Raw genomic sequence first — 25,164 nt, 5'->3', positions numbered from 1 at the left:
ATGGAAGACAGATCATTTATATATATAATGAACAGAAAAGCCATAGTAATCTTCTGTTCAGGAATTACTGAGTTTAGCTATTGCTTTGATGACATGTCGGCAAGTTACATGACTCCATTCAAAACATTCAGTTGGTTTATTGTGTAATGATGGCAGCAGTGCTTCAGCCTCGATCACATCTTCCTTGATGTCAGTTTCTAGTATAGGATTGGCAAAGTATTTATTTACTCCAGAATGAGATTTTCACTCTGCAGCGGAGTGTGCGCTGATATGAAACTTCCTGGCAGATTAAAACTGTGTGCCGGACCGAGACTCGAACTCGGGACCTTTGCCTTTCACGGGCAAGTGCTCTACCAACTGAGCTACCCAAGCATGACTCACACCCCGTCCTCACAGCTTTACTTCTGCCAGTACCTTGTCTCCTACCTTCCAAACTTTACAGAAGCTCTCCTGCAAACTTTGCAGAACTAGCACTCCTGAAAGAAAGGATATTGCAGAGACATGGCTTAGCCACAGCCTAGGGGATGTTTCCAGAATGAGATTTTCACTCTGCAGCGGAGTGCGCGCTGATATGAAACTTCCAAAGCTGTGAGGACGGGGCGTGAGTCGTGCTTCGGTAGCTCAGTTGGTAGGGCACTTGCCCGCGAAAGGCAAAGGTCCCGAGTTCGAGTCTCAGTCCGGCACACAGTTTTAATCTGCCAGGAAGTTTCATATTTATTTACTGTATCAGGAGGAATAGGAATGCTGCAATCTTTCTTTTGACAATTTATTTCAGTTTTGATAACTTCCCATGTCACTGTAATTTATTTGAAGAGTTAAGAATGTATCAACCTTGGCCTTGCATTTCACTGTCTTGATTGCAGTTCTGTAGTGCTTTTTTATGATCTTGTATTTATCTCTATCTGCTTTATTGTGTTGTGATCTATCATAATACAGGTGCATCAAGATTCTTAAGTAGTTTAGTTATGGTGTATACCAGTGTTTCAAACTTCCTGGCTTAGAATGGGGGTTATGCATGTAATCTTTCTTATAATATCTGGTGCATACTTCTTCAAAAATCTAGTTACCACTTGATGTATGAATTGTTGCTTCATTTGGTTTTGCCTAACTGATTTAAATAACTTCTTAATTTGCTCTGTAGATTTTCTCACCCATGTTTTATCCAAGTGTTAGTTCTTGTTTTTACTTTAATTTCCACAAGAGGGAAAGCAATTTCATAGTTATGTTTATAACAAGCTAGAAATGACTCAAACTTCATATCTGCAGTGTCATATTTATCCAAATCCCAGTTTGAATTTTTTAACAAAGAATTAAAAATCCTAATGTTGTCCTCATTTATACATCTTCTCTAAAAGTATTTCTCACTTTTCCTAGAGTTTGTGCAAAGTACATTATTACACTAAATTTTATTGCTTCGTGATCTGAGATTCCAGTTTCAATCATTTCTACATTATGATTAAGTGCTTGCAACTCAAAAAATATTTGATCAGTTGTAGTTTTAGAGGTCTTTCAAGTGTAGTGTATTCATGGAGAGATGCTGATAAATTATGCGAATATAACAAATTATTCAGTTTAGATACATTTTACAGGTTAATTTACAGTTCACATTATAATCTTCAACTACAATAATGATTTCTTTAAAAAATTCTTAATTCACCAAAGAGTCTTTCTATGCTGTCCAAAAATGCCATGAAGTTGCCTGATGGGGAACATTATATGCACACAGTGATTACTTTGGGTTCTTTAAGATTGCAAAAAAAATATTCAAACACTTTTTCAATGTTATTTATGTTACTGAACTTAGTTTCTTTGCACTCAATTCCTTGCTTAGAATATGCACATGTTACTCCACCCAGAAAAGTCTTTCTACAGAAGCTACAAACAATTTCAAATCCTCTTAATCTATAACTATAAGCTTGGTTTTGCTATAACCAATGTTCACTCACACATAACATTGAAATATCCTTTAGCTGATCAAGCAGAAGTACTTCTAATTCAGTTGTACCATGAACATTGGGTAAAAAATTACTAGTGATTCATTGTTCTTGGAAACTGTCACACTTCTCTCCTCAATGTCTGGTTTTTACTTGATGATGATGATGATGATGACGATGATGATGATGTGGTCTTCAGTCCTGAGACTGGTTTGATGCAGCTCTCCATGCTACTCTGTCCTGTGCAAGCTTCTTCATCTCCCAGAACATACTGCAGCCTACATCCTTCTGAATCTGCTCAATGAAAAATCCTTGTACTAGCCTGGTGGTGACAAACTTCTTTTGCTTGATGGGTGGTTGGTTTTTACTGCTGCAGGCGGTTTAGTTGATAATGTTGTTGGTGTCAGTGGTGTAAACTGTCCTGTTGCTTCTGAAGATGATGACTGCTGTGTGCTGTTGAGTGGGAAACAGGATGTGGAAGAGTAATAGGGTCCTCTCCTTGCATCTGTCCAATGAATTTATGTCGTCTCAGATTTTATTGCATAGTAACATCTTTTCCTTAATATTCAGATGTAGACCATGTTGTGTAAAGTGTTCTCTCTCAGGGAAACCTACAGATAAGAAATGTGAGCTCTGGAATGCTTTGCAAATCTTTTCAAACTGTCTATTGGCCTTAATGATTTCTTCAGTCACAAAGGAAGTGTTTATTGGTAGAGTTCAGAATTTATTTGAAATTGTTAGTGGCTTGGAATAATTCATTCTTGTACACATCATTGGCATCCCAAATAGTTACTGTGTATTGTAGCAAACTAGAGAGATTTTTCAGCGTTAATGTTTCTTGTGATTTCTGCCAGAAGTGCCCCAGGTTTTACAATGAAAGCTGCATTTACATGAAAATCATTATGTAAGAGTCCAGCAAGCCATATCTATGGCTATCAGAGAATATCATTACATTAAATCTGGAAATTTGCAAATTGAAATTTGTATTTATCTGCACATGTTTGTTTGTAAAGATTGCCGTACCTTAAGGTTGTTCTGTCTTCTGTACACTCTGTGGATTGAACATTGTGTTTTGTAACTTTTGGTCAGTTTTTTCAGTTTGAACACAGTTTTGATATTTTTAGCATTTACGTTCTGGAACATTGTGCCATAACTTATGTTGTAATGATTGTCTGCAAAGTGTGATGCATGATCATAAGCTATTATACACTGTGGTTAATATTTGTAGAGCATAAGATGCTGTGCTAAATCTTGTTCCAAACGTGTTCATTCTATTTTAATTACTGCTCAACATACATAACTTAATTATTTTCCTGGTTATCCATTATACAGGGTGTTACAAAAAGGTATGGCCAAACTTTCAGGAAACATTCCTCACACACAAAGAAAGAAAATATGTCATGTGGACATGTGTCCGGAAACGCTTACTTTCCATGTTAGAGCTCATTTTATTACTTTTCTTCAAATCACATTAATCATGGAATGGAAACACACAGCAACAGAATGTACCAGCATGATTTCAAACACTTTGTTACAGGAAATGTTCAAAATGTCCTCTGTTAGCGAGGATACATGCATCCACCCTCTGTCCCATGGAATCCCTGATGCGCTGTTCCAGCCCTGGAGAATGGCGTATTGTATCACAGCCGTCCACGATACGAGCATGAAGACTCTCTACATTTGGTACCGGGGTTGCGTAGACAAGAGCTTTCAAATTCCCCCATAAATGAAAGTCAAGAGGGTTGAGGTCAGGAGAGCGTGGAGGCCATGGAATTGGTCCGCCTCTACCAATCCATCGGTCACCGAATCTGTTGTTGAGAAGCGTACAAAGACTTCGACTGAAATGTGCAGGAGCTCCATCGTGCATGAACCACATGTTGTGTCGTACTTTTAAAGGCACATGTTCTAGCAGCACAGGTAGAATATCCTGTATGAAATCATGATAATGTGCTCCATTGAGCGTAGATGGAAGAACATGGGGCCCAATCAAGACATCACGAACAATGCCTGCCCAAACGTTCACAGAAAATCTGTGTTGATGACGTGATTGCGCAGTTGCGTGCAGATTCTCGTCAACCCACACATGTTGATTGTGAAAATTTACAATTTGATCACGTTGGAACGAAGCCTCATTCGTAAAGAGAACATTTGCACTGAAATGAGGATTGACACATTGTTGGATGAACCATTCACAGAAGTGTACCCGTGGAGGGCAATCAGCTGCTGATAGTGCCTGCACACGCTGTACATGGTACGGAAACAACTGGTTCTCCCGTAGCACTCTCCATACAGTGACGTGGTCAACGTTACCTTGTACAGAAGCAACTTCTCTGATGCTGACATTAGGGTTATCGCCAACTGCACGAAGAATTGCAGGTGTCCTCGTCGTTCTAGGTCTTCCCCAGTCGCGAGTCATAGGCTGGAATGTTCCGTGCTCCCTAAGACGCCGATCAACTGCTTCAAATGTCTTCCTGTCGGGACAGCTTCGTTCTGGAAATCTGTCTCGATACAAACGTACCGCGCCACGGCTATTGCCCCATGCTAATCCATACATCAAATGGGCATCTGCCAACTCCGCATTTGTAAATATTGCACTGACTGCAAAACCATGTTCGTGATGAACACTAACCTGTTGATGCTACGTACTGATGTGCTTGATGCTAGTACTGTAGAGCAATGAGTCGCATGTCAACACAAGCACCGAAATCAACATTACCTTCCTTCAATTGGGCCAACTGGTGGTGAATCGAGGAAGTACAGTACATACTGACGAAACTAAAATGAGCTCTAACATGGAAACCAAGCGTTTCAGGACACATCTCCACATAACATCTTTTCTTTATTTGTGTGTGAGGAATGTTTCCTGAAACTTTGGCCGTACCTTTTTGTAACACCCTGTATAATCTCATTATGCACTTTAAGTAAGAAGAGTAAAAATTAAATATAAGAAACTATATTGTAATTGACTACATCCACACAATGTATATTGTTATTCCACAAGCTCCATGCACAAAATTCCAAGGTATATGAGTGGATGAGCACTTGAGTTGGGAAAAGCATCTAGAAGTTATGAGTAAAAAATTAAGTAAATGCTGCTCTGTGCTAAGAATGCTTTGGGAATGTTGCAACACTGAATCATTGCTGTGTGCCTATTATGCTTATATGAACAGTTTGCTTAGATATGGTATGGTCTTCTGGGGAAATACAGATAAGGCAAAACAAGCTTTCAAACTTCAAAAAAGTGCTATTAGAATAATGGAAGAGGTTCCCTGCAGAGTGTCATGCAGGGAAATATTTAAAGAATATAAAATAGTGACTCTTCCTAGCTTATACATCTATGAATGTGCGTGCTTTCTGAAAACTCATCAGGAATTTTCAACATTAAATATTCAGGATCATAACCATGAAACAAAGAAACAGGGATGATTCTCACAGAGACACCCACAAAGGAGCACTCTACCAAAGAAGTGTAAACTACCAGCCCAAAATACTTTTTAGTGCATTGCCTATTACAATAAATAAAATTAAAGAATTTCATAAATTCAATGCAGATCTTAAACAATTTTTGCTAATACATAGTTTTTACAAACATTGAAGAATATCTGAATATGGAAAAGTAATATTATTTATATATACTGATATAAAATATTTGTATTTATTATCCAAGTTTTTGAAACAAATTAAATATAAGAAACTATATTGTAATTGACTACATCCATACAATGTATATTGTTAACAGATGAATAAAGAGATTGAATTGAATTGTATTAGGTTTTTTTTTTTTTTTGCTTGTATTGTAGTTCATGTTACTAGTCTTTTTAAAATTAAGAGTTAATTGTTATTGACCAGCTGATGACTGCTGTAAGTACCTTTTCAGCTTTTGCTCCTATCTTTTCTGTTGTCCTATTTGTAATTATTATACTGCTTTCATCTGTAAATAACACTGTTTCACGATGTGTTACTTGTGCTTGGAAGTCATTTACGTAATTAAGAAATAGTCCCCTGAGGGACTTCACTACCCAAAAATTCAGAACATGAAGGATGTTTCACCATATGTTTTGAGCCACTTAAAATTTGGGAGATTTCTGTCCTCTGTACTCTGCTAAGTAAGACTTAAACCATTTCCTGATAATTCCCTTATTCCCAGTGCTTCAAGTTTACATACCAATAATTTATAATTAATTATTTTGCAAATACGTTACTGAAGTCTGCCTGTTACATGTTCTTCCTTAGTCAGGGCTTCCAAATAACTTTTCTAAATTTTGCTACAGAATCTTCTGTTCCCTTTCCAGATGTGAAACCAAACTGCTCTTTGTACAGAAGTTGTTATTTATTTAACTAATCCATAAGTCTGTTTTTCATGATAGTTTCTATTTTTTAAAAATAAAACAGTAATGAAACTGTTTTTTGATACCTTTTATTTTCTTGTAGCACCTTTTGCCTGGATGAGAAGAACTTTTTCATGCTTAAGATAATCACGTCTAACCAAATTTCTTCAAGTTCAACTAAACAACAAGGTACAGTGGGGTCAACACATAGATAAAGTAATTAGGACCCTCAGTTCTGCATGTTATGTTTTAAAGTATTCTGTCATTGTGCTGAGCTAAAGAAAAGATTGTTGGTTTATTTTGCATTTTTCAGGGTACTACAATTTCCATGTAGACTTTGCCCCCATTTCTAAGGTTCAGAATAGGTGTCGGTATTTTGGTGCAAAGACCTTCATTAAGCTTCCATCTCATTCACGGAAAAAAATTTAGAAACCTTATAAATAAAAAATTCCATGTTATCTGCTTCATATTTCTAATTACCAGCTCTCCTGCTTATGTTACTCTGTTAGATGTAGCCTGAAAAACCACAAAAAGTTTAATCAGGCTTAACATCAGCTAATTATTAACACAGTTTCTGCAACTGCCTCAGTCCACCCCAAATCTTTTTATGTTGAGTGTTCATTAATCTGAAGAAAAGCTTGAACTGACAGTTTTCACATATTGGATCTTATAATTATTATAAATAAATGTTGTATTTACTGAAGGCATGCATCCAAGAAATTTAAAATAACAATTTTTCCACTCATGTATCCAGAGCATATGTATGATACCACACAAAATTTCCCATTATAAAGCTTTATGATGCACCCCACACAATCTATTCTAAACACTCTGAGAGATTCCAGTGGAGAAAAAAATGCATGAAAAGTAAATTAAAATTTGTTCATATGTCAAAATTTTATAATTTCATGTTAGTTATATAAGAAATACACTATGCAGCTAACTGCTCATACTTCATTGAAATATTTAGTCTTTGTCAGAACCAGTTAGGACACGATCAACACATTCACATAAATTATCATTTGACCCAAAGTTTATTACGAAATCAGAGGTCACTGGAGATAAACCCTGTCATAGCTTTTCTGAAGGATGATTACAGGCAGTTCAGCTTCTGAGGAGGGTGAGTCCTTAGCAATATTACGCCACAATTTATGAGATTGAAATTAAGTTTATAGCATATTTTCATATGTAGGGCTATGTTCTGCAAACAATAATGCTTTCATCAAGCAATTGCATACTTGGAAGAAATAATTTTCTAACCAATAAAACATAAAGCATATGGTACACTGTGATAATTAACATTTATATTAACAAAAACTGAAAAACTTTGAAAACAAAAGAAGATATAAGACAATGCTGAAATGATAAAAATTATTTCAGAGTGTTATGTTATTTGTTTTTAAGCAGTCTGTACTCTTCTCAGTTTTATACATTGTTTACGCTAAATTTCTTTGTTCTTCTTCATTTCTTCATAGTGCATGAATATACTTTTGATATACCATTTGCTTGTACCTATTACTGTATCATATATAGTAAACTGTCCTCATGTTTGAAACAACCAATGCATTTACTTTGCTTTAAATAATTTTATCTTGTATTTGACTCTGTCTCCATCACTTACATACTGGACTCTGTATTTGTTGTGTTCTTGTGTTACACCTCTTTTCTCTAAATCTTTTAGAGCAAAAGCACTTTTTTATCCTCCTCCTTCTCTTGCCAGAAGCCAACATCAGAGATTTAAAAATTTGCAATTATCTTGCAGATATACTTTACAGAACAATGGAATTCTTACATTAATTTCCTAGAGCACCTACCTGCTCTTGATGGTATTTGTAACAAATAATAAAATTCAGATTTAAACTGTGATTTGTATTATTATAATACAGGTGACAAAAGCAGTTTCCATGAAGACTGTGCTTCATCATGTAATACTCAGAGCTGAGATCTGTATTCTGCTGTGAAAATTTGACACAGTGCTTGCACATATATTTAGAAAACTTGCAAATAAAAAAGAAATAAGAAGCATATTTTATTATATAATTCCTCAATAAATTACTTTATTATTACAACTGTGGGAAATTCATTTTCATATTTATACTTCAATCACTGATCATATACATGATATAGGTTTCATCTGGTATATATACATAACAAATAAACACATGTAGATATACAAATGTGGCAAGTACCCATAATATATAAAACAGTAAATAATATTAATAAGTGGGTAGTGAAATCTAGCAAACAGAAAGATATGATACAATGCTATACTATTCTCCATCATGCACCTCAAATCTCTGTAGGATAATTCTGGCTTTATGATACAGACTGCTGGAAGATACCATCATATCAGGGAAGACATCAAGCATGAACGGCACAGGTTCTCCGTAAAATGTTCACGAAGTCCACGTTGTCATGGTATATTTGATTACAACCACAAGTCCGTGTAAGCCCAGCTGTATGCCTCCAGTAGTGTAATAATGCTTTTACTGACCTGTTCCCATGGTGCCAAGCATTTTTAAAGCAGCCTTCACCTGGATGATAGCATATCTGGACAGGACCATCAACATGAAAAACATGATTCACCCAACCAAACAACATGTTTCCATTGACCCAAAGTCAAATCTTGAATATCTTATGCCCACTGCAATCACAATTCATGATATTGTAAGGTAAACATGGGGACACATTGGATTTGTCTATTGCAGAGCCCCATGATCCGTGAAGTGCATTGAACAATGCTCTCTGAAACACTTGTGCCTGCACCAACATTGTACTCTATCATCAGACCTGCCACCAATTACTGCCTATCCTACTTTCAAGAGCAGGCAAGCCTCCAACCTCCATGTTCTGTGATGAAGTGTAAACATTCAAAACCTTGTCATCTACTCAGGGATTCACTATGCTTCAAACACTTTCCATAGATACTCACAACAGCAGTATGTGAACAGCTTTGCCATTTCCAAGAAGCTTGTGCCCAGATGCCAGATCATAGCTATGATCCTTTGTCAAACTTCCTTATGTAAGTGGATTTCCCATTTGCAGCCCGCAGTGTTGTTAGAATGATGCCCCATTCATGTATGCTCTCCTTATATACTTTCCTTACCATGTCATGTACCTGCAACACCATCAAGTGACATTCCGTTTTGCGGTGAGTGGTGGTCACATTGTTTTGGGTCATCAATGTATTTTACCTACATGAGATTTCCTTATCATATAAGTATGCAACACCAATTTCTAAAACCTTATTTACTATCTTTACCTACTACACAAAGCTTTTTAAGATTTATGTCTCCAGATTTAATGATAATATTCTTCCTTGTTGGCTATGTCATTTGCCTGTATTTTGTGGAATACGTTTTTCTGTCCCTCTATTAATATTTATTTTCCTGCTCTATCTCCAAATAAAGTTTAGTTGTGAACTGCTCATCAGTTTTCTGTAAATGATGTTTCATCTACATACATTGCCATTTTTTCACTTGCTGTCTCTTGCACATTGTTCATATGCACTTTTTAGTTTGAAAATGAGTTACTTCAACACTGAAGCTCGTGATACACCATACCTTGCCAATTTAAAACCAGAATATTTTGTTGTTTTTGTGCTTTTTCACTAAGTACTTTTTTTATGATTTCAGTCATTTATTGTAGCAATAGAATATGGGGAGCATAACATGTGTTGATGTATTCCTCTTCTTAATCTACATAAGTAATCCTACAATGCCTTTAAAAGTCTGTTCAAACAGTAATATGTGCTAATGGCACAAGAGTACTAATCAAAGGTCAAAATTCAACCTTAGAAAATGCAGCTCAGATGTTAGCTGAACTGGCGTATAGTAATTTGAAGCATGTAAGCAGACACACAGTATGCTGCCATCTTGTTTCCTTATTACTTGCTTTGCCTTTGTATTGTTTTTTTCCTTATGAACAGATTTTACATGCTGTAGTATTTTAGCCGAAAAAGATTTACCCTGAAAGTCTTCTGCTGTTAGCTACAGTATGAACAATTTCTTGGACTAGTGTTATACCCTTCTAAGCATGAATCTCACCAGTTTGTCACAAAAATGTGTCAAAAAGACACTGTTGCTTTGAACATGATGTTCCATTGTTTGATACAAAACAAAAACATTTGTTACAGTCATCAACAGCAGATAAAAAAATAGTTTTCTCTGATATTTTGTCTCTAGCATAAACAAAGATAGCATTTTGGCAGAAAAATTAAAATAAATGGTGAAATGTAGGAATTACTTACACACAAAACTTACAATATGACATACACACATAAAGACTATATTTCTGATGTCCTGCCTGATAAACATTTTTTTTCTTTTTATAATTTCATTCTGTGGCTTAAAAAGTTTATGATCACTTGAAATTCTAAAGTGATTTGGACAATCACATCCTGTACAATTTATTTGCTGTTTGATTAAATGTAACAAATTTCATTTGGTTCTTGCTATGCAACTTTCTATATTTTTACTTGATGAGTGTGCTAAGTGTAAGACTGTTGTTCTTTCTGTCAAACTCTATTAATGTATTGCTAGAGTCATTTCAGGTGTTGTGAGGATTCATTATTTATATTTTGTACTACTTTTGTATTAAAATATTCCCAATTATATTGCATTAGGATTTGTTGCCATATCACTCGATTCATATTTTGGACATTGCTTTAAATCTTAGAGTGGACCTTCCAGAATTATGTTTTCCATGGTTTTCCAAAATCACTCAAGATAAATACAGTGACGTTTCCTTAAAAAAAACACATGGTCAGTTTCCTTCCTCATCCTTCTCCAATGCAAGTTCATGCTCCACAATAAATGATCCTGTCATCAATGGAACAATTAATTCTAATCTTCCTCCCTTCATTCCTTTTTAACGCTTTGTGTAACTCTTCACAGACATCTTCTACCACTTCAGAGAGAGAGAGAGTACACCTGTGCATAGAATATAATTATTTCTGTGTAATATAGTTTGCTTATTTTTAAAATGAACCTGACTGTTCCAATAGCTGCTCTCTTCATCTGCAACACTGTCACTAATTTTCTTGTGCACTGACACTAATACCTACATCTGAATTTCCTCCCTGCTCTGCACCCATGTAGAAAAATATGTGATCTACTTTAATTCTATTTGTTCTTTTCTTACATTATTTTTAATGCTGTCACTTTTGGTATTATTTAATTCCTCTTTCAACTCCATTAATTTCTCTTCACTTTGATATCTATAGTTCCGTAGTTTATTGCCTCTATTTAAGAATTAGTGTTTCAAGTATTTTATAAGGTAAATGATCCTATTTATTTAGCCAATTTTGTGTAAAAACTTTGAACACAGCGTAGCTGCAGATGCCCCATGCCTGAATCCATTGCTCAGGTTCCCTCAATTCACTACTCCCAATACTATTTCACCCAGTCAAAATACCAACATCCAGAAACTCACATATCACACTAGAGCTCTGACAACCCTAATTATTGCATATTAGCCTACCAAGGTCTGAGGAGTTTGGTAAGAGATAATAATGGTGTTTGGCAGAACTGTGATCACCACAGTCTGAATGCTTCCAAACCTCAGAGCTTGAGATCAACATGGTCAGTTCTGTAACCTGTAATGGTGTCATTATGTAGTTTTGTAGTGTCAGCCATGGGGAGGGTGGAAGAGCAGGTGTAGGATTGTCTGAGTAACCGCTCCAACCTCCTCACCTTGGATGTGTTGGTTCACTAGTGGGGTACGTGCAGGACCAAATTCAGCAAAGCTCATGTTAAAATCAGAGTCAGTTACTGATATCATACAACAATGCTCCATGTCCACAACCAGCAGGCAGGGGGAGGAGGGGTATCAAACCCACAGTCCTTGGAAGCAATGCGTAGTCAGGATCTTGGCAGTAGGTATAAAAAACACAACTTGTATCAGGAGCAGGGCATTCTTTCTGTACAGGCAGTTCAGCAGTGGCTAATGCTGAGACACAATAATTAGGATGTGCTGAAGGTCTGTCCATCAGTGGCTTGTGGTGGAGGTAGTGTCATCCGGTGAGTGAACTCCAGCCCCCAACATCTGGCTGGCAGTGCATGGCACAGCAGTCACTAAGCCAGTCGGTAGCTAATAGTGTTTTAGTTCAATATTCAGTCTGGTGCATGCCATATGACAAATGGTGCTGTTGAATGACAGAGCAACAATACTGCTTTGTGTCAAATGGCAGCAGCCCGCTCTACAATGGTCTCCAAATTTGTGCCCCTTGGTAGCTGGTCAGGTGCTATTTATACGCACCCTCACCCAGCCTGTTATTTTCTAGAAGCCAGGTGCCATGTTGTTGTCCATTCGTAATGCTGAAGTGGTTTCCCAAATTTCTGTAACACATGGGTAGTCATATCAACATAACGGGGCTGGATGGAATGGCATAATGCTGAAACACCTACTTGCTGCAATCTGCAGCAATTACATAGTTGTCAGATGCTGACTTGCAAGAGCTAGCTAGCAACCACTGCACAACCTAGCTCTCAAGTCAATATTGTTAGTTATAAGTGAATCAGTCGCTATGTGACGCAAAGTCCAGTGGTTGCAAGGTCAGTTTGTAAGCAGTTCTATATTGTTCTTTCCGTCACTAGCATAAAGGCTGGTTTGTTACAGATCTCCAGTTCTGTCACTACCAGCTATCCTCTTTACTTCAGTGTTACTGGTACATCCCATATCATCAACATTCTGCCTTATATGATTCATATCTTGGCCTGCACATGTGAACGGTTTCTTCTGCTTCCTCTTCAACTACAGTTTTCAGCAGTGACTCATGTGAGAACATATTTAATCACTCTATATGTTTGATTTATTAAGTTACTTGTTAAATCTTTTTTCTTATTAACTTACGGCACGACAAACTCCTATAACGCAACATTTTAAGAGTGCTTCCCTTTTGTCTATATTTCACACCTATACACAACTGTTCTCGAAACATACTTTTCATGAATCTTGCCAATTAAGGCTTACATTTTTTAATGTTAGCATTCATTTACACTGCTGGGGAAAAAATGCAACACTCCTGAGAACTGTGTTCAGTCACACCAGGCTATAAAATATGCATACTGAGAGGCTGTAGTATTAAGTGATTCATTTGTCACAGTCATCTGCGATCAGATGTCGCCCTGGAGGTCTGTCTGTATACCCCCTGTTTTAAACTGCAGGCAGTGTTTAGAAGTGAACAGTTTGTGCAACATTCATTCTATGGTACAACCATGCCCCGCCATCAAGTGTGTACTCCTATTAAACAACTTCAGTCATTAAAACAGGACTAAACTGGGTGGATGTATCAACAGGTTGCTAAACATCCTGGGCACAATTTATTAGCATATGTAGCTACTTTCAATAGTGGTCTGTGGAATATTCCCACACCCGCAGACCTGGTTCTGAACTTCCATATAGTACAGATGCACATCAAGAATGCTGTATTGTGGAATCACCACTGGCCCACCAAACATCTACAGGGAAGAAATATGGGCACATGTTGCACCTGATGTGTCACAAAGGTCCATTGGGGAACTGGCTGCATACAGCAGCACTAAGATCACACGTGCCTCTCGCCAGGCTACCACTGATATCACAATGTGGCCAAACATCGCTACTATGGTGTCATAAAAGAGTCAACGGGTGAGTGAAATTTCACTCTCTTGTTTTCACTGATGAGAGTGGGTTTTGTCCACATGTGAGTGACAGATATAGATGCATAAAGTGTAGACCTGGTGAGGAGCCTTTCCTAGAGTGTATTCACCCATGAGACATACCGTATTTACTCGAATCTAAGCCGCACTTTTTTTCCGGTTTTTGTAATCCAAAAACAGCCTGCAGCTTAGAATCGAGTGCAAAGTAGGCGGAAGTTCCGAAAAACATTGGTAGGTGCCGCCACATTTAACTTCTGCCGTCAAATATACAGGGTGGTCAGAATGTGTGAAATGCTTGTAGGGATGTTACAGGGCAGGTTGTACTGAGACATAAATGTTAAGAAAGAAATTCGATACGTTGCTCTGTTTCCGAGTTATTTAGCATAGAATTTAGCCAATCGGGGCGTCGCGCGCTCGCATTCAAGCGGCCTGCCAGGGGCGGTGTTGCCCAACGAGTGCTTTGTCTCGTTAGTTGAAACTTGAATTTACGCGCGCGACGATCTGATTGACTAACTTCAATGCTAAATAACTCGGGAAACGGTGCAACGTATCGAATTTCTTTCTTAACATTTATGTCTCAGTACAACCTGCCCTGTAACATCCCTACAATTATTTCACATATTTTCTGACCACCCTGTATGTAGCGTTGCACAGGCATGCTTTGCAGGCACAAAGATAAATACTGGCACCAAAACCTCTGCGTCAGTAAATAAATTTAAAAAAAAAAGTAGAAGACGAGCTTTTTTCTCCACCCCGAGTTTCGACCACTGCATTTTCATACATTATCCAACGAAGTAAATAAAAATTCCGTATTGTTCATCTTCGAATGTAGCAGCATTTCAATTTACCACGAAAATCCGACTGGCAAGACTGGGATGTTTGTCAATATGGCCAACTCTACGTTCTGAATTTTTTCCTACCTGTGAGAAGAGATGGTTGCTAATAGGAACTTTTATGAATTGTGAATCACATGCCGTATTGTCTTCACCATAAGAATAATACGAATATAAACATTTTGCCATGTATTCTTTCATGTTTGTCGCTATCTCATTTAAATCCTGTCTGCCTAATAAACTACGAAACTAGAGCGAGACAACAGCAAACGCGGAAGAATATACATATCATGTCATGTTTATATTCGTATTATTCTTATGCCTAATAGTGATATAGTCAGAAATGAAGCATGGCAATTGACTAGATTTTTAAATCTAAGATGACTCTAATTTCTGTGCAGAATGTAATGTACTAAAGGGGTGTCTGCAAAGATTTTCAAACGGAGAAAAATTTTCGCTAAACTCTCGTTCAGAACATCATCTATCATACGCAGTCTATTATTTGGTTTTTGTTGATCATTATCAAAGAAAGCAGCAGTGTAATCAACAACAAATAGCAGTCTTTTGCCATGGTTTAGCTAATGAGACAATTCCTGTCTTTTTTTATTGTAAGCGGCGGAAGCGCGCACAAAAGCAAGCCGTGTCGCGAGCGGCGACAGGCCGTAAACACACATTATCAGAATGCGACAAACAATGCACAGTACAGTAATGCATTTTCAGCTGAGTGACGTAAACACCTATAACAAAGAGAACAGCACTTATCAGATCAAAGAAAAATAAGCAATCAATTCAAACCAGACGAAGCACGTGGAAAAGGAAGGGTACCCGTATAAATACAGATGGAGCACCTGACGCATAGCAGTGGCTACCTGGTAAAGCTTAACTGCTGAGCTTATGACTCGAACCAAACTACTGTAGCTGTATCGTCATTCATTCAACCTAAATTGTCTCTCATATTACAATGGACCAACTTTGTTTCGATTTGGAGGTACGGCCTAAAACTTTTCTCTCTCCTTGAATTTCGAGTCTCAAATTTCAGGTGCGGCTTAGATTCGGGAAAATATTTTTTCCTTGATTTCGAGTCCCATTTTTCCGGTGCGGCTTAGATTCGAGTGCGGCTTGGATTCGAGTACATAAGGGTTGACTTGAAGGTCTAGCACCAACACTCCATCATGCCATTGCTATCCGTTTGGTACAGGGTGTATAAAACCACAGAAGTAGCAATTTCACTAAACAAGGTGCACTCAAACTGGCTGCCCTAGTTCGTTGTTATGTCTGTCTGGCAGCCAAATCACAACATCCATGTGGTTTCTGCCTCTACCCATTGGGTGTATCCTTTTAAGGGTTGAGTGGCCCTACGAAGTTGTATGAGAAGAACATTGGGGAGCCTCCTTAAATGAACCACCTGGTCTACGGACATGGCATCTCACTTTGGTTGACTGACAAGACAAACAAATTTTTACCCACAGCCAAAACTCATGTCGCAGACCCTGCCATACAAATCTGTCCACTATCATTTGTGATATGGCACTGGCAACAAAATGAGTTAGTCCATGGATGTCATTAAATACCCTGCTCTGGTGATAAAATGGAACAGAAGTCATGGTCAGCTGTCAGAAACATCACATCACACCAGAAGGCTGGCCATTGGCAACTTCTGCAGATACAAGCCTGTGTCTGTTTTCTTGATGTACTACTATAGCACTGCATTGGTATTTTGAGCCATAGCTAGTTGTGAGATGTTGCTCCTGCAGAAATGATTTAATGCAAGATAAATAATCTGCCACAGCATTAACAGCACCCTGCAAATGATCGGTATAAGTAGCAAATTGGTCTATGAATTTCAAAATAGCAGAATTGCTATAGTGAGAAGGAAATGCGGGGTATTCTGAAAGTGAAGGAAACTGGCTTGTGATCTGTAAATACTGTGAAATGGCATGATTCCACCCCCAGTCTATAATGTTTAAAGGCTTCATAGACAGCCAAAAAATCTCTGTAATAGACATTCAATTTTGTACGAGCCTCTGACAATTTCTGGGAAAAGAATCTGTAGTCTCCCCCCTCCTTGCTTCTATTGTCCACATTAAATAATGCCCAGTCCAAGTAATTAACAAGCAAAGCCTTTACGAAAATTTTGAGAGGAGCAAAGATTACAATACACCTTCAAGTTTACTTAGCTTGTCATGTTGAGATGGCCCTAGTTCTTCTTGTCCAGGAGTCTGATTCTCAAAGCTGAAAGTCAGAATGTATCAACGAGTCTTCACACATATGGTACATTAATAAACATAGCTAAATGCAACGAAAAAATGAACTAGTATGGTAATATACACATATATACTAAAGATATCTCAAAGTAATATTCACTTAGCAATTAGCAGACTAAAAAGAAATTATGTACACAAGCAAGACAAGTTGGACTGCACTAACGCAACATTTAACAAATGCCTACAAAATAAGGTATGGAGCATTTCCACGATGTACTGACATAAGAATTCTGTACTTAACATATACATGTGTTTGGTTTGTACATATGAAATTTCAAGATACTAATCCTAATATTCACAGTAGACGTGAATAAAATGAGTCTTCACTCAATTTACCACAACACCCACGACATTACCCAAAAGGGTTCATTACAATTAAAGTATGTCACTTTCTGCAGAGTTCACAATAATAATAATACATAACTTCGTTTACACGTTTTTCAACAGACTACAGAAAAAAACGTATAAGTGTGAAAAATGTATGTGTGAAATATAGCACCACACTATCAAATTAATTGGTAAACACAAATGAAAAATCCAGTACATAAATAGTTACATTCTACAAAACGTTATATACTTTATTACTAGGTCTGTGTCGTTTACTAGTCATGACTGGACAGTCTGCATCAAGATTAATTACATATATACATTAAAAAAATATTCACAAAATTAAGACATTTATACTTAATAGAAACAATATTTGTTTGTCCATTCACTTTGGTCACTATCAAAGAATTCACCAATGGAGTACAATGGGCGTTCTTTCAGGTCCTGTGATACTCTCCTTCTGAATGCAGCTAGCGGCAGGGATTGCAGTCCTTGAGGCAGTGAGTTGAACATCTTTAGGGCAACCAATGGAAAGCTGTCTTGCGTTCCTGTCAGTTGACACCTGGGTATTTCGATGCTCCTCTTGTTACGGGTATTGTGATTGTGTATATCTTGTCTCATGCTGAAGACTCCTTGGTTTTCTTTCACGCTGATGAGACATAAAAACACATACTGGCTGAAGACTGTCATAATTCCTAACTGCTTGAATATAGGCCTGCTGTGCTCCTGTCTTTTGCTTGATGTGATTATTCTGAGAGCTTTTTTCTGTAGAATTAGCACATCCTTACAACATGCAGAATGTCCCCATAACAGTAGGCCATAATTAATGTGGCTATGGAATAGGGCATAATATACCATTATGAGATATTGTCACTCAATACACCTTTTAACCTCCTCAGAAGGTATATTACATGGGAGAGCTTGGAGCGCACATACACTGTGTGTTCGTTCATTGTTAATTTCCTGTCTATCATGAAGCCCAACAGTTTGACAGCCTCCATATTATCATGGCATCCGATTTTGTTAAGGGTGTTTTTTCTTCAATCATTTTCATTTTATTTTTAATGAACCATACCTTAACGTTTTGGAAGAGTGCGTCTGTTTCTTGGAGTGATTTGCAGCAGTTCTTCCTTTGGCAAAAAGGGTGTTGTCATCAGCAAACTGTAACATATTGTTGTTATAACCCATATCATTGACATAAATAAGGAACAGGAGAGGCCCTATGACGGACCCTTGGGGTACTCCATATTCTAGCTTTTGTTCTTGTACGTACCATACCTAACATAGATATAAAGAAAAATGTAAACCTCTACACAGAAGAAAACGTCATTTCGTAAAAAAAGGTCCGGAATTTTTGCTTGTTTTTTCTTCGACGCGGCAATAGCGTCACAAATTGTTTAATTATTTCTAACGCATTTACTGCATCGTTAAACGTCACAGAGGAATGCTGTGGATCTTCTGTATCATCCTCATTGTCAGTTGCTCCCTAGTCCAGGTCCTGCGATGCACACTACACTATCTCAGCGATAGTCATGGGTTCTGTAGTGACGAGGTTTTCATCAACGTTCACGTAATCCTCAAATAATGCCTGCTCTTCTAGTCGATTTCATTTTTCATCATTAGGTGAAATATCGTCCATTTCCACCACGAACATGGACTTCATTTCCAAATCCGGCTTTTCGTAAAAAGATCCGAATGGTATCGTCTGAAACTGTGTGCCATGATGCTGCAATGTAGTGTAATTGCCTAGCAGAAGAAACAAATTCATTAATAATTTCTTGAAGTGTTCTTTCGCTCCAGTAGCACAACACGAAATAAATGACAAGTAAAAATCTTTGCTGTAAAATGTTTATTTTCATTTCTTCCTTTTTCTCGATGTTTAACACACCTGATGTCATGCTGCACAAGCGTTTTGCGATAATGCAGTTTGAAATTGTGTATTATTCCAAGGTCAAGTGGCTGGAGCTCACTCGTGCTACTCGCTGGAAAGAATTCCACGGTCACATTTCTCAAACAGAAAGTAAGGGGAGGATACACTGCACACTTGTCTGCGAACAATAAAATCTTCCGGCCTGCTGCACCCACTTTCCCATCGACACTTCGAAACCAGCTTTCGAAAAATTTGTCATTATACACGAGTTCTTGTTACTAGCGTATTTTGTGGGAAACGTGACAATGTTCTTAAAACAATGGGGCTTGGCAAATTTCCCGATTGTAAGTAAGGGGACCTTCTCACTCCCACACTGTTAGCGGATAACAGCACTGATACACGTCGTTTACTTTTTTTTTTTTCTCCGTGGCAGTTCTCGCCTTTGAAAGCCACTGTGCGGTCAGGCATTAGTGGGTACGATTTGTGCTTTTACCAGTGGGGGGGATGTCTTGGTTAGAGGTTAGTAGAATTATATATGTTACTAGCTTGGACCGTGGCGTTACACATGGTTAAACAGCTATTTATAAATAGATGTTAATGCCGAAACTCACTATTCACGCGTATGCACTATCAGAAAAGCCTTCCCTTGTTATATCTTTAAAAGTACATTATAGGTAAAGCTTATTTACAAAATCATCTACATACAGGTATGCGAGGGGAATTCAAAAAGTAGAGGCACATTTGTGAAAAGCTGTATTTATTCTGATGATAGAAAACTGAAACATATTAATAGTAAGACTTATTAAAAACTTCCAGTATTCAGCTCCACAAATTTAAATTATATGTAAAGTTTTACTCCAGTTTGTGGGAAATAAACATCCCAGGTTGGGATGCATAAACTAAAACCAGAGGAGGGGATGGTCTGATACAGAGGGGGGGAAATCCCCCCCTGCAAATCGCACACTGGGCATTACATAGTTAAACAAACCCGTCTCATACGCACTGAAAATGTTTTTAGGAGCTTATTAGGACGTCAGTTCTTTCAAACAGGTTTCCTTTCAATCTCGCACTGCCTCGGCATCGAAATTTTTGCTTTCGCCACATACATTCTGACAGCTGATGTTATGTCTTGCCTTAAATTTATGTAGCCAAACAGATGAAGCACTGAAATTTTCCATGCCGAGTCGAATTGCAAATTCATTTGCTTTTTTACAAAGCATTGCCGCTAATAGGAATGCCTTATGCTCTATGTTGCCTGAACAACGTCCCCATATTTCCCGCCCTGAATGCGTGTCCGCTTACTAGTAGAAATTGCGAACACACATGCACTGTTCTCAGTTTTGCAGAAATTCCTAATTCCTTGACAATATTCACTTGCTTTCGATTACTGGTTTCCTCCACAAAATATCAAAATTCGCAGTTTTTCAGCGATAGTAATGCGTTTCTTTTTTCTTCCACTCATGTTACCATTTCTCAAAATAATTAGAAATACAGTAATACGGTACTATAGCCTATACAGTATGAGGTGTGATGTGTTCCGGGGTTCCCGAGTGACATGCAAGAAATCTTGTCCAGCTGTGCCCCAGTTTGGCAGACGTCGTGTAATTTCGGGAAAACAAGTGACTGCTACAACTACTACCAACGTTCCCGACGGCTCACCACTGCCGTAATAGTAAGCTTCATACTTTATACTGTACTTCCCAATAGTGTACAGTCTCTGTATACCATCTGGTTTTCTGTGACGACTCTACTATTGCAGTTTATACTGTTCTTGCGTATCTGTCAATCTATAAAATAATCTCAAGTCTGCCACATTAAAAAATTAAGTGTGAGTTGGTCCGGATGCTCGCAACAAAGTTATTTTCTAGTTGGCAACCGCATTGTCGTGTTAATAGATGGAACTTAGGCCGATATTATATCATCAAATTTTCTTTGACAATGACCTCTAACGTGGCACAAAAGGGAGTATTACACTGTCATCAAACATTTCGTCAAAGATCCTTCATAATGTCCGGTGATGACTTAAATTCCCTGCAGTTCAATTTTACTTACGGTATCGGCGGTGTACTGTGCTGATGTTGGAAACACCATCTTCATATAATGCAAGTGTTTTGTTATGAAATGTTCACTTTACGAATATTGTGGCACAAGAAGCTCAGTAACACCGTGGTTTAGTGGTTATGATACTTAACTGTCGCCTGGGAGGTTGTGAGTGCAAAACTCATCTGGACTGTACAATTTTAATTGCTGTATTCAGTTGGAATACATTCTAGAAGTATCCACAAATTTTACTGGAATGTTCTGCAGCTGTATGTATACCCTATGTTTCCTGGCTGGAGGCAGTTCGCTCGACGCTCTAGTACGTGCAAGTCGGAATAAATCTTTGTTAAGAGAAGTTAGTGTTCGTCATTCATATAATTAAACCTTCTTCTACGTGACATTATTCTGGTGGAGCCGCCGGGTACTGGAACTTGTGATAGTGCACATTATCGACGACACAGTGGCTCCGATCAGGCCACGACAGAGCCGTTGTTTAAGTGGCGAGAAACCCGAGTTCGAGCCATATTCAACAGATTGCAATCTATCTGAGACAGAAGAAGAAGAGCACGTTACGACGACAGCAGCTGTGTGCCACCACATGAGACATCCTTCCGGGTTATCTGGTGACGATGGCCAAGGTCCAAACAAGTGGCTGAAGGTTAGTGTTCGTCATTCATCTAATTACACCTTTTTCTACGTGACAATATTACTAATTTACTGAGCGGACAGAGGTACATATAATAATCTGTCAATCATAAAGCAAGGACAGATTTTACTTCGTGGTGAAATGTATTCCCGGCAATGAATGGTCATTGCTAACAAAAACACACTACGCCACTGATGCCGTAAGTAAAATTATACTTAGTCTGCAGCCGTGTGTACTGCAACTGCATTGTCATTGCATTTGCAAGAAAAGCAGAAGAAAAGGAAACGTACTAGGGTGAAGCCGTGGACTTCACGGTGAGATGCGAGAGATATAGAACAAAATTTGCTACGGTGGCTGCAAGTCGAGGATGTAAAGTGGCATGAAAATCCCTTTGGGAATGGACGAGAGTACATTTCAATATGTGCTCAAGAAAGTAGCTCCTCATATTACGAAGCTGAACACTCTCCTCACAAATGCTACATCCACAAAAAATAGACTTACCATAATACTGCGATTTCTAGCTACTGTAGTTTACAGTACTGGTATAGCGCTCTAATGCTGCCGTGTACATATTCCAAAATAACGCCAAAAACGTTGGAAGCTGTGGCGTCTCTGGCGCAGAGCGCCGTATCTTTGTGACTTTGCTTCTTTGGACAGCTTTGCTCTAGAGTTAACTTTCGGCGTCAGGTCGCTGACATGGAGTACCTGGCACTAGGTGGCAGCACAATGCACCTAATATTAAAAAGTATGTTTTTTGGGGTGTCCAGGTACTTTTGATCACATAGAGTACTACATTTCTGACAGAGGAGAAAAATATAGATATCTAAAGATCGTGTCCATAAGCTTTGATTTCAGTGATATTGTATAATCCATACAACTTCTTAGATTTAGGATACACAAGTCTGCATGCATTATGGCGCAGATTTTCAAGAATTTAGAATGGTCCTACATAAATATCGAAGAATTACTTTATCTCAGGTGTCAACACTTTAGATTTCTCTTTTGCTTTCACCAACACAGGATCGCCTACTTCAAACTTAGAAAACCTGCCTTTACCAACACGTCTCTGCTTTCTCCCATCCCCTCCTTTTTCATCATCTCTCTGACACACTATTCTCTCTCTTGCAGTGACTGAATTATACATGATGGAAACTCAACTTTCTCAGAAGTAACATTAGCTAGTCTGCTAGTGATTTCAAATGGTGAAAAACCGGCTTAAGAAAGATATAAGCTGGTCACAACATCCTCAAAATCACTGACATAATCTATACAACTGGTCTGATTCTTACTACAGTATGTTCTAAACAGTATTCCAGTTTCTCTCATATATATTTCTGCAGGATTATTCGATAGATGGTTCACAGAAGTTAGAATATGCCTCATTTTAGAATGCTCAACAAATTCTTTCCAAGCTTGTGATGTCAACTGAGAACCATTGTCAGAAAAAAAAATGTTTAAGAAATGTCCACCTGTTGAAAATAAGTGATTTCACACTTAGAAATGATTTGCTTGCTGGTAGATATCTTAAGAGGCAACAGCCTTATGAACTTCAAAAATGCATCAACCACCACAAAAACATACCAAAATCCATTCCTATGCTTAGGTAAAAGTCCACAGACGTCCGCACACAGGAGGTCTAGGTTATTATTAGGCAGTATGTTTTGCATTTGACCTCTACTTGTTTGGTTACTTTCCTTCATTCTTTAACATCTGTCACAGCTGGCATTCTTCTCCTTGACTCCCCTTTCTAAGTTATAAAAATAGATGTTGTCCTGAATCTTTTGTGTAAATTTGGTTGATCCACAATGACCAAATCTCTCATTTGCACATGTAATTAAAGTATCAATACATCGTTCTGGCGAACATAGTCTTCAGTCATCTGAGTCAGTCCTATGTCTCCTGGATAAAATACCCTTGTGTACCTTATAACACTGTTCAGTCTTTTCTTTTCCTTTCTTACCCAAAGGGCTCTTCACCAATTTCCAATATTGATCACAATTTTGATATCCGCTGATATCTTTGCAAATTTTCAAGATTTCTTTTCCCTCCTTCACACCTCTCAAGTACATAATTCTCTCCTTCTCCAAAGTTGTTATATAAGCCACTCCTTAATGGTTGCCTAGACAAAGCATCAGCAACTACTTTGTCTGTGCCCTTAATGTATCTGATTTCATAACTGAAATGATGAAGAAACAAGGCCCAATGAGGAATTCTGTTATGGTACAGCTTACACTCCTAGCGATAACAGAATGCTTTGTGATCAGTATAGGTGGTAACTTTATGATTTATTTAATAATTTTTAAACTTGTCGAAGGCCCAATGTAGAATGAAAAGTTCTTTCTCAGTTACTGTGTATGTCTTTTCATGCTTCTGCAATACTCTACATCGTAATACTCAATACTCTACATCGTAAAAATGCATGTGAAATAAATGAGCACCCAAACCAACATCATTTCTGCCGGCAAGAGTGGCCATGTGGTTCTAAGCGCTACAGTCTGGAGCCGAGCGACTACTACGGTCGCAGGTTCGAATCCTGCCTTGGGCACGGATGCGTGTGATGTCCTTAGGTTAGTTAGGTTTAATTAGTTCTAAGTTCTAGGCGACTGATGACCTCAGAAGTTAAGTCGCATAGTGCTCAGAGCCATCTGAACCATTTGAACCAACATCACTTCTGTCTGTGATAATACAAAAAGGAAGAGACAAATCTGAACAGAGTCTGACATTGACACAACTGTCCTTTGTTCTCTTTGGAAGCATCCTGACATTTCTGATTCCAATCCAAAACAGTATTCTTCTTCAAAAGTTCACACAGGCATGAAGCATTCAAAGCTTGGGTGCTACAAAATTTTCTATAGAATCCAGTTAACAAAAAAATAATTTAAGTTGTTTTTTTGCTGCAAGAACCAGGAAAAGCATCAAGTTTCTTTTTATCAGGTGTAATTTCTTCCTCAGATATAATGTGAACTAAAATTTTACTTCTTCCACGCCAATTTTACACTTACCTTTTTTCAATGTCATACCACCTGATTCCAATTTTGAAACCACATCTCTTAAGATCCAAATGTTGTTCCCACGTCTTCCCAGTTACCAAAATGTCATCAACACATGCAATTAATTTTTAATTCATTTAAATTCCCAAGACAGAGTCCAAAGCACTTCTGAATTCAGCTACAGGCACACTTATCCCAAATGGCACCACACAGCATTGAAAACACTTACCTCTATACAAAGTTGCAGTATACTTTCTAAAATTAATTTCGTGTGGAATCTGTTGAAATCCAG

The 25,164-nt window shown here is 37.9% G+C and overlaps 1 protein-coding gene and 1 non-coding gene across 6 annotated transcripts in view; one reads left to right on the top strand and one right to left on the bottom strand.

Annotated features, from left to right (window-relative positions):
• Window positions 1-298: 298 nt before the first annotated feature.
• On the bottom strand, window positions 299-373 carry Trnas-uga (transfer RNA serine (anticodon UGA)). Its single transcript has one exon. It is a non-coding gene; the product is annotated as a tRNA-Ser (tRNA).
• Window positions 374-7,240: 6,867 nt separating this feature from the next.
• LOC126481442 (ribose-phosphate pyrophosphokinase 1) overlaps window positions 7,241-25,164 on the top strand; it is an 81,769-nt gene continuing 63,845 nt past the window's right edge. For 3 of the 5 annotated variants that reach the window (XR_007587561.1, XM_050105202.1, XM_050105200.1), the window contains exon 1: window positions 7,241-7,382. Coding sequence is in view for 3 of the 5 variants with exons in the window: in XM_050105202.1 (XP_049961159.1) it covers window positions 7,352-7,382 (31 nt within the window). In the remaining 2 variants the exon portion in view is untranslated. Of the gene's footprint in view, window positions 7,383-12,907; window positions 13,040-25,164 lie in introns of those variants that run through there. The other 2 variants (XM_050105203.1, XM_050105206.1) reach the window with 2 other exon arrangements.

This window comes from Schistocerca serialis, chromosome 5 (genome assembly GCF_023864345.2).
Source record: "Schistocerca serialis cubense isolate TAMUIC-IGC-003099 chromosome 5, iqSchSeri2.2, whole genome shotgun sequence".
In the NCBI taxonomy this organism is placed as follows: domain Eukaryota; kingdom Metazoa; phylum Arthropoda; class Insecta; order Orthoptera; family Acrididae; genus Schistocerca; species Schistocerca serialis.
The sequence above is the reverse complement of the archived record's forward strand: the minus strand, read 5'-3'. Positions and strand labels throughout refer to the sequence as shown.